The sequence below is a fragment of the Cynocephalus volans genome, chromosome 12 (assembly GCF_027409185.1).
Source record: "Cynocephalus volans isolate mCynVol1 chromosome 12, mCynVol1.pri, whole genome shotgun sequence".
NCBI classification, from domain to species: domain Eukaryota; kingdom Metazoa; phylum Chordata; class Mammalia; order Dermoptera; family Cynocephalidae; genus Cynocephalus; species Cynocephalus volans.
Window position 1 is genome coordinate 27,627,168 of NC_084471.1, and position 15,218 is coordinate 27,642,385.

At 36.0% G+C, this 15,218-nt stretch overlaps 1 protein-coding gene across 2 annotated transcripts in view; it reads left to right on the forward strand.

The window, feature by feature from the left end:
* The window catches only part of NTN4 (netrin 4), a 94,599-nt gene that overhangs the window by 29,690 nt on the left and 49,691 nt on the right, over positions 1–15,218 (forward strand). For both annotated transcript variants that reach the window (XM_063075405.1, XM_063075406.1), the window contains exon 3: positions 3,343–3,621. In XM_063075405.1, the coding sequence (XP_062931475.1) occupies positions 3,343–3,621 (279 nt within the window). The remainder of the gene's footprint in view (positions 1–3,342; positions 3,622–15,218) is intronic.

Consider the following 15,218-nt stretch of genomic DNA (forward strand, 5'->3'; position numbering starts at 1 on the left):
GACCAAGGAACAGTGATGGCCTCATAGATACATCCTGTTCTTGATAGAGACAAAAAGCAGAAAAGGCTGATAGTATATGGAGGGCCTCTACACTTTTTCTTACTTCATTTTAGTAGTGCCACACAGGCTTCTTCTGGGGAATTTTGAAGAAAAACTGGGTGGGACCCAAAGGGCAACCTGCCAGAAGTTTGAAGCATCTGGATTGGCGCACTCTTTGTTTCCTGATGCAGGGTAGATCCATTTCCCAGGGTATCAGATTAAGGCGTCTCCTTTCTGGAAAAAAGATTTCATGGTTTAAATTCCCGTTCACTTTTGTGTCTGTGGCACTCTGCTGTCTCCTTTCCAGCATGCAGCCTCAGGGGTCATGATGTCCCTTCCCTACTGATATCAGCCTGCCAACTGTGGTGTCATGCACACCAAGCACAGAGCTGCCATTCAGCTTCCACAGTCTGGGTTCAGGAAGCAAAAGAGCTTCAAAGTTCCTACAAACCTTGACAGATCTTCCTCTAGCTTTGCATGTGTTGAGCAATTCCCAGGATGAGGGGGGAATGGAGTGTGGAGGGAGGGAGAACTGGGGTAAATGTCAAGGGTAAATGCGTGATAGGAACAGAGAGAGCAAACAGTTGTCACCAATGTTCAGGAAAAGGAAGGGTGGACAGACAACATAGAGATGTGCACCATAGATTTTTCAGTGGAATACTTATTTGGTTATAACTGGGCTATCCTCTTCCATATGGTTGATAAAATAGGAGGTAGCCACATCATTTATATTATTTACAGCAAGAGTTCTTCATGAATAGCCAACAGAAATGTTTGTGTTTTAGATATCATAGTGAAAATAAGTCCCACACAAAGCCCACAATAGATTGAATGTGTGTGTGTGTGTGTATGTGTTTTAATGTCTCAAAATATAAAATAAATGTTCTGATTTAGGATGTTGTTTTAAAAAAAGACATTACTTCTATATTGACTCTCAGATATGTAGGATAGTATTTGTTTGAAATTTTTATTCCCTAATATGCTGCTTTCCACCACTTTACGTGTGGATAAATGGGACAGAATATAGTTTCAGTTTAAAATACAACTTTTCCTAAGCTTTGCAAGTTCAAAAATAGCTAGAAATAGAAATGCTGGTTAACTATTCAGTTGTTTATTACTATTGTTATAACACAAGTTCTTACCTCCTGCCTTCTGGTGCTATAACATGAAATTCAGTGTGTGAATCTGTTTGGTACCCTACATAAAGAAAGTTATTTGGAATTCACTTATAACAGGAATGCCAGGAACGATGTGATAATTCGTTCATTCATTTACCAAAAATTTTTGACTACCTACGATGTGCCATGCACTGTCCTAGAACACATCAGTGACTGCCCACATGAAGTTTACATTCTAATATGGGAAGACAGTAAATCAATAAACAACTACAAATATAATGTGTCAGGTGGTGATAAATTGTAAGAACAAAGATCAGGCAGGACCATTATAAGGACTTTGTATTTTATTCTGAGAGAAATGGGAGGTCTTTGAGTGGGCATGGGTTTAAGCAAGGGAGTCATGCGATCTAACTTCTGTTTATGTGGCTACTGGATAAAGAATAGGTATAGGAGGCCAAGTGTCTACTGAATTATCCCCTCACCACAGTCTTATTTCATTGAAGACAGTTCTATACCAGTAGCCCTGGAGATGTGATCCTACACAGTTGATTCTTGCCTTTTCATACTTTTGGTGTAAAATCAATTTCTAAAATGAAATTTTTATATCCAAAATATTCCTTAAAGACGTCTTTTTCTGGAAAGTTACATTTAGATACATTTCCCTAAATGGAAGTTTTACTAAAATGTATGTTTTGATAATTACTTTATTTTCATACTACATGATTATCAAAATATTTCTGGGTTTTTGTTGATAGAGTTTTAACATATTCTTAAAAGTGAAAATATACTTAAGAATTTTTCAGTGGAACACTGTGTCTCTTCCTTTATAAATTCATGAGATTGCTTGAGGTTTTGTCTTTTTAACACTAAAGATTTATGCGATCTGAAGAGAAACCAGAGCATTGGTTTTATCTTTTTAAAAACTTGCATAATAAAGTATAACTTAGTGTGAGCCCTCCTTGAAATACTGTTTCATGTTACAATACATTTTAGAATTTCTTTTTTACATTCCTTGGTTTCTACTGGCAGTGCTTTCTTCTTCTACCAACATTGCTCCCCCAAGGAATAGGTCCATTAGGGAACACCATCCCACCTCAGGGCCTCTCTTATTAACCCCTCATAATGTATGTACAGACTCACACAGATGCCCATAGGCCTCCCAGTAGCCAAAGTCCATCCCTTATGAACCTTCCCCTCTCTGGTTTCCTCCTCAGAACTAGAGTTTTAAGTTGCCTTTAGTCTACCCTATAACCTACACAATAAAAAGTCTCATTACTTAATTCCACCTTGCATTTAACCAAAAGTGCTGTTAACTAACTTGACCAGTACTTTACTCACTATGTTTGGTTTTAAGTGACTTTTGACTAATTTCAGAAATCAAATCCGACCCTCAAGGGGATGTATATTTACTACCAGTAAGGATATTCCGAAAATATGCCAAGTGTGAAAGACAGTTCCAGAACACGAGAACCAAAAAATTCTTGTAGCAATAGTGACCTCATTTGATAACTGATCAATCCTTGAAAGAGTCAAACCTCATTTAGAAATATAAGTTCCTGGATCTTGATTTTGCAATTGCTTCCTAACTGGTCTTCCCGTTCCTGTTCTTTACTCTTTATAACCCATTCTCCTCACAGATGTAAAGAGTTTTCTTTTTTAGGGATACACATCACATCATATCACTTCTCTGACTACAACTTCCCAGTGGCTTCCACTACAGTTAGAATAACTCTACTATGGCTTTTAAAGGGCTTTATTCATGTCTACCTTGCACCTGCTCTCTGCACCTCTCCAGCCACTCTCCCACTGTTCACTGGTCCCCAGTCACACTGACCTTGTTGTTCTTCCTTGAACAAGCCAAGCTTGACTCTGCTTCAAGGCCTTAAACTTGATGTTCCTTCTGCACAGAATGCTCTTCCCCCAAGATCTTTGCATGGCAGGCTTCATCTCAAGAGTCAGTTCTCTGCTGGTTACTCAGTGTGTACTTCTATATCCAAACAGGTAGCCAACCTGTTCCTTTGGATAACAGGGCAGCTCTTGCCAATGTGTGATCAAAGTCTAAAAACTTCTTGTTATCTTATCACTCACAGATGACAAAAGGGATAAATCAAACCAGGATTACATTAGGCAAACAATGCTGGGTTTGCACACAGACCTATATACACATGGTATTTTCTCTTTACAGGTTATTTTCAAAGCTTTGTCACCACCATACGATGCGGAGAACCCTTATAGTGCCAAAGTTCAGGAGCAGCTGAAAATCACTAACCTCCGTGTGCAGCTACTAAAACGACAGTCTTGTCCCTGTCAGAGAAATGACCTGAATGCAAAGCCTCAACATTTTACACACTATGCAATCTATGATTTTATCGTCAAAGGGAGCTGCTTCTGCAATGGCCATGCTGATCAATGCGTACCTGTTGATGGCTTCAGACCTGTCAAGGCCCCAGGAGCATTCCACATGGTAGGTAAAACAACTCCTCTCCTAAAAAACAAAAAAACAAATCATAAGTTAACCTTCAACTTTGGGCATTGTTAGTCTTAAGTTTCCTGAGATAATGCTGATGTAATGCTCTTGTTTCTTCCTCTGCTGAGCCACTCCTCCACTCCATACCTATTAACTTATTTTTTAATCTTCAATTTTAGAATTATAGTCAAGCATGATAGCCAGATTCCTTGGAAAACACCCATGCCAGTTTTTACTACTATGACCTTCAGATATAAAGTGTAAAGTGAGCAGTAGAGAGAGGTTGGCATAATCATATTAGTGGCATTATCACACAGAAGCCAGCTTTGACAGTAAATGGAGACCATTGTTTAGTAGTTTTTAAAGTGGGAAAAACAAGAACCTCAGTTTAATGCCTGGTATCTTTGCTGTCCACACAGTAGAATGAATAATAATCCTCTTTGAAGAGTGGCCTGACCCCCTCTTCACCCTAAGGTGGAGTTAAACTTTGTGTTCTCAAGGGTCACACATCAACTTGTGCTTTCCTCTAAACGTTTACATGTCTACATCCACCAGGAGACCTGAACTCCCTGAGGACAGGGAATGTATGATTTTTGTACCCTCAGGATGGAGTGGGTTACCTGATCTAGAAGTAGGTGCTCAGCACATATTTGATTGAATGATAGCAACATAGGAATAGGGAGGTGATGAAAAATTAGTGTCATTGTTCGCTTGTCCTCACCATCTTCCAAAAAAGATACAGAGTGGCTCAGACAGCAAGCACCTTGTTGGGATGCATCCAGAGCTATGGATGGGGATTAGGCAAGGAGAAGCTAAGTAGGAGAGCACTCCCATTCTTTAATTTTATATTTTGCTCTGATACTGCTGAGCAAAGCCAAGCAAGTAAATAAAATTTTAAAGGCCTCAGAGTATCCTTACTGCATAACCTAAAAGGAGACTGCCACATTCTTCTCTCTCCCAGCTCTGATATAGGAAAAGGCCCCCAGGGGCCATGAACCAGCAGGACAGTTTGTGCTGACTGGGCTGAGTCGCTGGGTGCAGGGCAGCATTGGGGTAACTAAAATGACAGTACAGCAGCCAGAGAGAAACAAGAATAGAAACAGTGCTGTTACTTCTAGAAGTAAATCTAGGGCTTCCAAAGTTGAAGAAAATGCAGAAAATGTGTACAAGTTTACAGATACTATGGGATCTTTGACATGATATTGTTTCAAATAAAGAGTAGAATAATTTGGTGTATTTCAATTAATTGGGTTCAGATATGATTCAAATAGAAAATAACCCAAATATTCTAGAGACATTTAAACCTACTAGACTGTAAACTAGAGAGTTTATGTGAGGTAGAGTGCTGATAAATTTCTGCCATTATATTTTAGTGAATTAGTGAAAGGAGTGCAAGTAGACCTTTTGTTTCCTCAACTGTCTCTTATAATCTAAGCCTTGTAGGACCACTTCAGAGTAGAGTCCTGAGCAAAAGGACAGACACAAGCCTAGAGACCCCCATAACATGGCACAGAGTAGGCCCTCAATCTGAATGGATTTGATCAACCAAAATAAACTGTCAGAGTTCTCAAGAGCCTTATAAAATATTCATGAGTAAGCATTGAGAAACAATAGTTGGTTTTTTTGTTTGTTTGTTAAGTAAGTCCTCTGAATGTAAACTTTCGAAGTTAGCAACACTTACTGAGGCTGAAGAGAAAAATTCTAAAAGTTTCTCTTCGTTCTGCTAAATTTAACAAGAGATGATTACTCAAAGGTAAAAAAAACTTTTTTGCAGAAGTCTTAAAATACAACTATTCTATACAATATACTACCAGCAACAAAATTATCAACCTATAAAGAGAATCTGGATAATCAAGTAAAGGGGATTATATAGTAAGTGTTTTTCCATTTCAAAAGGATGTTAAAATGAGAAGTCTCCATCCTAAACAACATATGGAATGGAAACCTCATTTCCTTACTGATCTTAGGCTGCTTTGAAATTGGAAGCAATTCTCTCCTAAAATAATAGTTTTCTGACATCCTTCTAGCCAGTTTTCATACTGATTTCAACTTGTGCAGCACTGGTGGAGCTCCCTAGGGCTGTAACAAGCATGTGCCTAACCCAGGCCCGGCCAAGCCAAACCTAGAGCTAGGGCTAGATAAGGGGTAAAAAACAGGCTAGGTGGCCAAGACTATTTTGGCTTCCAGGGCTCCAGTTCCATGAGAATCCTTGACGTCTCCACTCTCTTTAAAAAACAAACAAACAAACAAACAAAAAAACCATAAGCAATTGGACCAGCAGAGGCTATGGTTGGAAATGTGAATAGTTTTGGTTTCAGATTTTTTCCACACCTAAACTGAGGTGCATTTTATTTTTATCTGTATTTTTTTCTGGATTGTAAAGAGCTGGTATTAAATTCAGAAATGGGTGCCTTTTTCAAAAGTGATATTCTTATTCCTATCATTGCTTAGCTGAGCAAATTGCACTTTAAAAGCATAATCTTTTGCCACATTAAGAATATAGCCATAAGGTCAACTGTCCTCCCACATTTGCATGTCTGTGAACACCGTTCATTATGTGTATATGGCTATAAATAATTGTTTTCATAAATTGTGTTGGCAAAATGGAAGGTATCCTCTTGAGAAATGCTATTCTTTTACAGGTCAGCTTGTTGTAGGTACGTGCATACAAATCTGACTTTCTTTATAGCAGTGACTCTCATAGTGTGGTCCCTGAGCCAGTAGCATCAGCATTCATTACCTGGTAACTTGTGAGAAATGCAAATACTCAGACCCTTCCCCAAACCTACTGAATCAGAAACTCTGGAGGTGGAGCCCCTGATCTGTATTTAACAAGCCCATCAGGTGATTCCGATGCTTGTTAAAGTTTGAGACCCACTGCTTTATAGACTATGCGAATTCATCTGCAGCTAATATTGTTGCTAGAATGAGTAATTAATTACTGAAAGCTGATCTTATGGACTAGAATTCTTGGTAGCTGATGATAGCGAATTAGGAAAATTATGGAAATGATACTTAGTCTATTTCTTAAGCTATATAAGATTTTAGCATCATTTCTTTTCTTTGGGAGAAGGGAATAAGAAGAGGGATACAAATTGGCACCCCTCCTTTACCTTAAAACATACCTCCTGTGTCTTTAACACCACCTTCTCCTGCTTCCTCTTCTTCCCAGATCCATTCTATTTATCCACTAGTTGAATTTTTCTGCATCTGTTCATTTTGCTGGAAGGCAGAACAGTGCAGTGATTCAGACCCTAACTTTGGAGTCAAACAGACCTGAATTTGACTCACCACAGTATACAAAATTACTCACTCTCACAGAACCTCAGTTTCCTAATAAAATGAGAATAATATCTACCTTCTATAGTTATTGTGAGGATTAAAAAGTATGATGGCCAGTGCTTGGGATATGGTAGACACTACTTATATTACTGTTATTATTATATTGTATATATTATCTCAGCCACCTCTACTACTTCTCCCACATACACTTCTTATCTGATAATGACAAAAATAAATTACAGCTTTTGTACTGTTTGACATGTTTACAAGACTAGGGGTTTTGTGATAAGGAAAATTGTACTTTGATCCCAGAAATTATGTGAAGAGATCTAAAGCTTTTTTCTCTTTGCAGCTTTAAAAGACTGATTTAGTTCTCTTTTTCCTAGCAGCTGGTGATTTTACAGCTGTTGGATGATAGGTGGTAATAAGAAGGAACATGGAACATTTCATTGTTTTACTAAAATATCATCCACTGGAAAAAACACAGGCCTTAGAATACTGTGGAGAATTATTTAAATACCTTGAGCTACACTTGTTAAGGTGGATTTTTCTTTTGAAATCAGAAACTCATCATAAAAGAGTGTCAATATTTTGACTGATGTGTTCTAAATATGAGTAAACACTGAGAACTGTGGGACTACATAGTGTGGGGTTTGAAGAAAATGTTCCTAGTTGTCTAAAGTAGGTTTTAGAATCATTCATATAGTCCTATTCTGAAAGTTTTTCCCAGCTAATTCTGAATACATTTATTTATGTATTTATATTTGCGTATCTTCTGTCATGTTTTATATATTCAGAACAGATTTAAGACAATAGTTTTCGTCTTCTTTTTAAAATTTCCTTACTAGGGCTGGCTGATTAGCTCTGTTGGTTAGAGCACGGTGTTGATAATACCACAGTCCAGAGTTTGATCCCTGTACCAGCCAGCTGCCAAATATAAAAATAAATAAATAAAATTTCTTTACTGTACGGTGTACAAGCAAAAAGTATAATTAGAAAGCTCTTGAATCTTTAAAATATTAAGGAAAAGAACAGAAGGTTTTAAAACAGTAAAGTTATTAAATGAGACTATTAAATCAAGATTTTAAAATATTTTTATGTAGTAAAACATGCATTCATGTTTGGAAATGAACATCTGTAAATTAGTTTTAGGTCTAAGCATAGAAAAAGTAACTATCATGGATTGTAAACCCCAATAATAACAGTTATCACTTATTGAATACTGTGTGCCAGGTCTTGTGCTGTCATGCTACAAACATGACTGAATTTAATCTTCACAATAACTGTATGATGTATCATCATCATTTTCTTTCACAGATGAGGAACTGAGGCTTGGAAATGTTAACTGACTTCCTGAAAGCTAATAAAGGGTAGAGCCACACTTTGAATTCCCCCATCAGACACCAAAGCCCATTCTCTTTTTGTTGTTATTGTCCTGAAGAAAACTTGGATCTAACCAGGGTTGACATTATGCCAAGAACAGCGAAAAGAGAGGGGAAATGAGAGTGAGTTCAAGGGATTGCTTATCATGATGGACCCACGGAATCTAAACTGAGCAAGGAGGGACGTGAGGACACAAGAAAGCAAAGACATCTCTCACTTCCAAAGGTTATGCGTTATTTCTCTCACTCCTTACTACAACTCTGGAAGGTACATATTTTCATTTCTATTCTGCTGATAAAGGTACAGAGAGATTAGTTTACTCTCTTGAAGTCGCAGTAATAGAACAATTACCCCACACTCAGCTTACTACCTTCATTCCCAAAAGACTACCAAGAAAAAACTCTTCTTACAGGGATTGATAATCTATCCAACACATTTACATTTTAAAATGGAACCAAAATTTAGCATTGACTCTGTCTTCTCTTTAACTCAGCAACTATTGAAACAGCCCAAAGGGGAGAGAAAGAGAAAGAATAAAAGCAATAACTTTGAGTAATCTACAAAGTAAGTAATTTAGAAATGACTATCTTTTGCGGGGTATGGGTATCTGGTTTCATTAGCAAGAGGGATTTCTGGATCTACCATCCTTTACTTCTATCTCTAGCCCTAAATCATTTTTGCTGCTGCTGAAAGTCAGCAGCAACTCCAATCATTTCATTTGTCACATTTGGATCTGGAGGCACATTGTATTCCTCATATTAACAAAATACAAAGCCTGCCAATTTGATACAGTTAGTGTGGAACTATTCTCAATCTGTCTCAAGGTCTTAACCTTCTTATTTTAATTCTCCTATATTAGTATGGTATTGCTTTGTTGGTAGTCCCTTAGCAATGAGTAACTATATATGTTATAGAAGGTAGACAGAATGTTGATTAGACTTCATTTACTGTCTTGTGTAAACGAAGGCAATGCCCCTTCTATGAAGGCAATCCAGTAGAATATTTACAGTACTGGAAATTCATGTTTATGGCTAGAAGTTCTTAGTGTTTTGACTGTATTTTCTCTTTAGACAGCAAGGCACATTTTCTTTTAATGGCAGAAATTGCCCAAGATTGCTCTTTTTATGTGACGATTAGGAAACCAGAGACATCAGAACCAGAAACCTTATAAAGTAACCTTTGCACTCATGAAAGGACTATCTGTGGGTTTCCTTTCCAGGGCGACCTGCAGAACATTTAAATATTTATTGGCCTTTATTTCACAGACAGGTGAAAGGATAAAAATACCCGAAAGCTAAAATGGTGATGTCAGAACTGACATCTCTAAAAGTAAAATATAAGCCCATGGGAAAGTAAGGTTGATTCTCCAAAATATAATATTCATTTGATCTTTCAGGAACATGCTTTGCAGAAAGAGAAGCACATGTATATTCGGGTCAACATTGGGACATTGTCGGGGCGAGCCCGTGGCGCACTCGGGAGAGTGCGGCGCTGGGAGCGCAGCGACGCTCCCGCCGCGGGTTCGGATCCTATATAGGAATGGCCAGTGCACTCACTGGCTGAGTGCCGGTCACGAAAAAGACAAAAAAAAAAAAAAAAAAAATTGGGACATTGTAAAGGTACAAAAATGAATCTTTTCAACGTTTTTTAACTATTAGTTCTATAAATTTGGGGAGGGACAGCTTAATTTTTTTTCTTACTGTAAAGTGCCCTCAGATATTCAAGGCATATCTCACTTTGCAAATTTTCTCATGAATATTTCCTTTTTAGTATAACATTTTGGGGTCCATACTGTTGATAGTTGGGAGCCTGGAGTCAAATCTCTGTGACTGGAAGGCCTGGCTTCCCAATTTCACTGATCACATAATGGGGGTAGGGAGGGAGAAGTTACATGAAAAGAGAAAAGCTGAGATTACAGATAGATATCTGACTTATGGTTCACAGCCTGTATTTCTATGGTATTTCATTTCTGTCTCACCAATTTTGTAAGAGCTGGAAATGTTCTTAAATTTGTCCTAAAACAATTACATTCAGTAGAATATAAACTGTAATTTAAGTTCTTAATCCCTCTTACAAGGAGAATTTAGTGACTAGACACATAAGGTTAAAATGCACACACACACAAACACATACACGCTTTATAATCATTCCAGAAGATAGAGAAAATTCATAGACATTTCAAATAGTAAGGAAAACAAGGTCTGTTAATTTTGGCATTCAAAACCTTAAAAATATAATTGGGACTATAGTTGCATTATATCTTAGCAATGGAAATATTTTAATAGTACATATGAGGAGTATATGTGAGGAGATTTAGAAGCATTAACATTTGTTGCCTCATAATAGATGTTTTTAGTAATTTGGAATTAGCTCTTCTCTCTAGCTTTTTAGATAGAAAGAAAAAAGGGAAAATTATGGTTTCATAAAACAAAACCTAAATATGTTTTTAGCCTTCAGAGAGCTCATATATTAGAAATGGAAAAATGATTACATATGTTCCATTATTAAATATTTTTATATAATAAAAACAATTATGAAATTCATAAGAGTAAACACTGATCAAGTATTTTTTGCCTTTTATTTTTGCATCTCTAAGGGCACCACTACCAGGCATGTAACTTAGCTGGCTCGGACAGCTCCCAGAATTCCTGAAGGGCAGTGGTTTCATTGTTTCCCAGATAAGGCCTTAGTAGGCATTAAAATTAAAGAGAACGTGGGATCATAGTATTTCCATGTACTAAACAGAGGCAAAAAATCATAATTGTATTTATCTTTTAATTTTTGTTTGTAATTTAATTCAATTCCCATATGTAATAAAAAGAGAACTTAACTGGGGGATTACACAGGGGTGGAAGAAGTGGAGATGGCTGTGCTCCAAACTTTGCAACCTAATTTCACTGACATGCAAAGCAAGGAATTACAGCCTATTTTGTCAAATAATTAGGTAATTAGTGGCTTTTTCACAAAACCCCAATCATTCCTGAGGCCTCCCAGAGTCCCCTGTACTTCTCTTGATTAAAACATTTACCTCACTGTATTATAATTATTTGCTTACATGACCAACTTCCCCTATCTACTAAACTATCTGCTTCTTTAATGTGAAGTACTGGGACATTCAGAATGTTTAACATATAATAGGTTAAAAAATTCCTGAGTCAATACATATATGGATTAATCAATGATATTTTAAAAGTAAGAGATTTATTTCAGATAATGTTAATAATATTAATAATAATGACTATTCTTGATAGGTCACACATTTGCACACATTTTCTCTTTTAATCCTCAAACAAATACATGGAGCCAGTATTTTCATCTTAACTTTATAGATAGGAAACTATGTTTTGTTATTAAGGAAGTTGTCCAAGATTATTGAGAGCAGCGATTAGGAACCCCATATATCTAGTTCCAAAATTTTTTCTCTTTACGTCACATTCCCCTATTTAATACTAAGAAAAGAACCTCAGAACTCCTAAGTAGAGTTTCATGTAGATTAAGGTGGTTATCGTTTTCACTGTGACGATTTATTGTGGTCTTATGAAAACAGAAAGATGAAGACCAATAATATATTGTAATATCACCTAGAGGAAAGGATATCCTCTCAAGAATGCTTTGTGAATAACTGTAATCATACAAATATTAGGAATGTCAGGCTGATTATTCCACCTTTGATACAGAGTCACATTTCTTTAGAGAATAACTAGATTATTCTCAGTATTTCTTTTCAATTATCTTATTTCTGAAAAGTGATGCAAAAGAAGAATACACCGTGAGATCATTTTTAATGTTGCCATTGTTTTCCTTAAAGTATTTTTCAGGATATTTTTTGGGACATTTTTAATGTGATTGTCTAGGTTGAACAGAAAAAATCTATATTGAATTTTAATTTTAAAATGTCATTGTAGGGCCGAGCCCGTGGCGCACTCGGGAGAGTGCAGCGCTGGGAGCGCGGTAGTGACGCTCCCGCCGCGGGTTCGGATCCTGTATAGGAATGGTCGGTACACTCACTGGCTGAGTGCCGATCACGAAAAAGACAAAAAAAAAAAAAAAAAAAAGTCATTGTACCCTCAATTTACTTCTTTTTTCCATAATATAAAAAAACTTTATAATACAATCATAAAACATTTGGTTTACAGTTACAATAGCAAAGAAAACATTTATAAAGTGATTAATATATGCCACTAAGTTAATTTTGTGCTGCATGTTACATTTTGTTGCTAAAGGACATGATGTCACAAGAGATCTGTGAATCCGCGCCACATTATTTCCACAGGTTCATCAGATTACAGTGGGATTGAGCTGGCTTTGCCAGGGAATTAAACTGTTATCATGCAATGCATATCTAGAAAAGCAAGATTCTGCTCTTTGTGTTTTAGATATTAAATAATGGGTAATTACGAAGCTTAAAATATTCAATTTTTAGGAATAATTATTCTAATCAAACATGCTTGAATGGAATGCTCAGAAACCAAAGATCTACTATAGCACAAAGTGTCTTATAACAGTTTGTCATATTTCAAGTCTAGTACAGCCATTTTGCATAAATTGTAGTACTTGAAAAAACAGAATAATAAAATTTATGAATGTTAACAGATAAACTGCCTTAAATACATCAGCTATCCTTCAATATAATAGATTTTCAATAAGATTTTTTTTAAAAAACCTCCAACACCTTTACACTTTGAAATTTTAATTTTGCCTTTTTAGTAAAGATAAAACCTTAAAATATTTTTGTCTAGACATTGCTAACCCAGCCATGACTATTTTTTAAACTATTGGAAGGAGCAGTTATAGTGCCCTAATAAGGAAAGAGGAAAGTATTATATTCTTGGCTATAAAATTTTATTTCAGTAGAAATCTAGATGACTATATATTTTAAAATTCAAAGTTGGTTTGTCAGAAAATCAAACAATATAATACATCATAATAATAAAATAAAGGGCAAAAACCACATGATCATCTCAATAGATGCCAAAAAAGCATTTGACAAAATCCAACATCCTTTCATGAGTGGGAAAAAAAGCACTCAATAAACTAGGAATAGAAGGGAACTTCCTCAACATAATAAAGGTCATCTACAAAAAAAACACCTTTAACATCATGCTTAATGGTGAGTGACCAAATACTTTCCCCTTAAGATCAGATACAAGTGTGTCTGCTCTCACCACTTCTATTCAATTTTACCGAAAGTTCTAATCAAGGCAGTTAGGCAAGAAAAATAAATAAAAGGTATCCAGATTGGAAAGGAAGAAGTAAAACTATCTTTATTCACAGATGGCATGATCTTATATAGAGAAAGTCTTTAAGAAGCCACCAAAAAAAAAAACCCCAACTGTTGGAGCTGATAAGCCAGTTCAGCAAAGTTGCAGGATGCAAGATCAACATGCAAAAATCAGTTGTATTTCTATGTAGTAGCAATAAACAATCCAAAAATGAAATTAAGAAAACAATTGCTCTTACAATAGCATCAAAGAAGAATAAAATACACAGGAATAAATTTAACCAAGTGAAAGACCTATACACTGAAAACTCTGAAATATTGCTAAAAGAAATTAAAGAAGGGAAAATTTAATTTAAGGGAACACTATCCAGTGTTCATGCATTAGAAGGCTTAATACTGTTAAAATGGTAATACTCTCCAAATTGACCCACAGATTCAATGAGATCCCTATCAAACTTCTAACTACCTTCTTTTTGCAGAAGTGGACCAGCTGAGCCTAAAATTCACATGGAAAAGCAAGAGAAATCAAATAGCCAAAACAATCTTGAAGAACAACAAAGTTGTAGGACTCACTTCCCAATTTCAAAACAAGCCTATAGTAATCAAAACAGTGTGGTACTGGCTTAAGGACATACATATAGATCAATGGAATATAGAGTTCAAAAATAAGCCCATACATCTATGGTCAATTCATCTTCAACAAGGACATAAAGATTTATCAATGGAGAAAGAATAGTCTTTTCAAAAAATGGTGCTGGGACAATTAGATAGCCACAAACAAAAGAATTATTTGGACCTCTACCTCACACCATATACAGAAATTATCTCAAAATGGATTAAAGTCCTACCTATAGAGCTAAAATTATAAAACTCTTAGAAGAAATAAAGGTATAAATCTTAGTGACCTTGGATTAGGCATTGGTTTCTTAAATATGATAACCAAAGCACAAGCAACAAAAGAAAAAATAAATCTATTGAACTTCATCAAAATTAAAAACTTTTGTGCATCAAAGGACATTATCACAAAAGTGAAAAGACAATCCACAGAATGGGAGAAAATATTCCTAAATCATACATCTGATAAGGTTCTAGCATCCAGAACATATAAAGAACTCTTTAAAACTCAACCACAAAAAGACAAACCAATTTTAAAATGGGCAAAGGTTAGAATAGACATTCCTGCAGAGAACATATGCACATGGCCAATGAGCATATAGAAAGATGTTCAACATCATTAGTCATTAGGGAAATGAAAATCAAAACCACAATGAGATGGCACTTCACATTCACTAGGATGGCTATAATCAAAAAGACAGTAACAAATGTTGTTGAAAACGTGGAGAAGTTGAAACCCTCCTGCATCGCTGGTGGGAATGTAAAATGCTACTGCTGCAGGGAAAAGCAGTCTGGCACTTCCTCAAACAGTTTAATGTAGAGTTACCGTATGACTCAGCAATTCTACTCCTCAGTATATACCCTAGTGAATTGAAAACTTATTTCTACACAAAACCTTGAAAATTAATGTTCATAGCAGTATTATTCATAGTAGTCAAAAAGTAGAAACAACCCAAACGTCCTTTAGTTGATGAATGGATAAACAAAATATGGTATATACATACAGTGGAATATTATCCAACCATAATAAGGAATGTAGTACCTACCAATACATGCTACAATGTGGATAAACCTTGAAAATAGTATGCTAAGT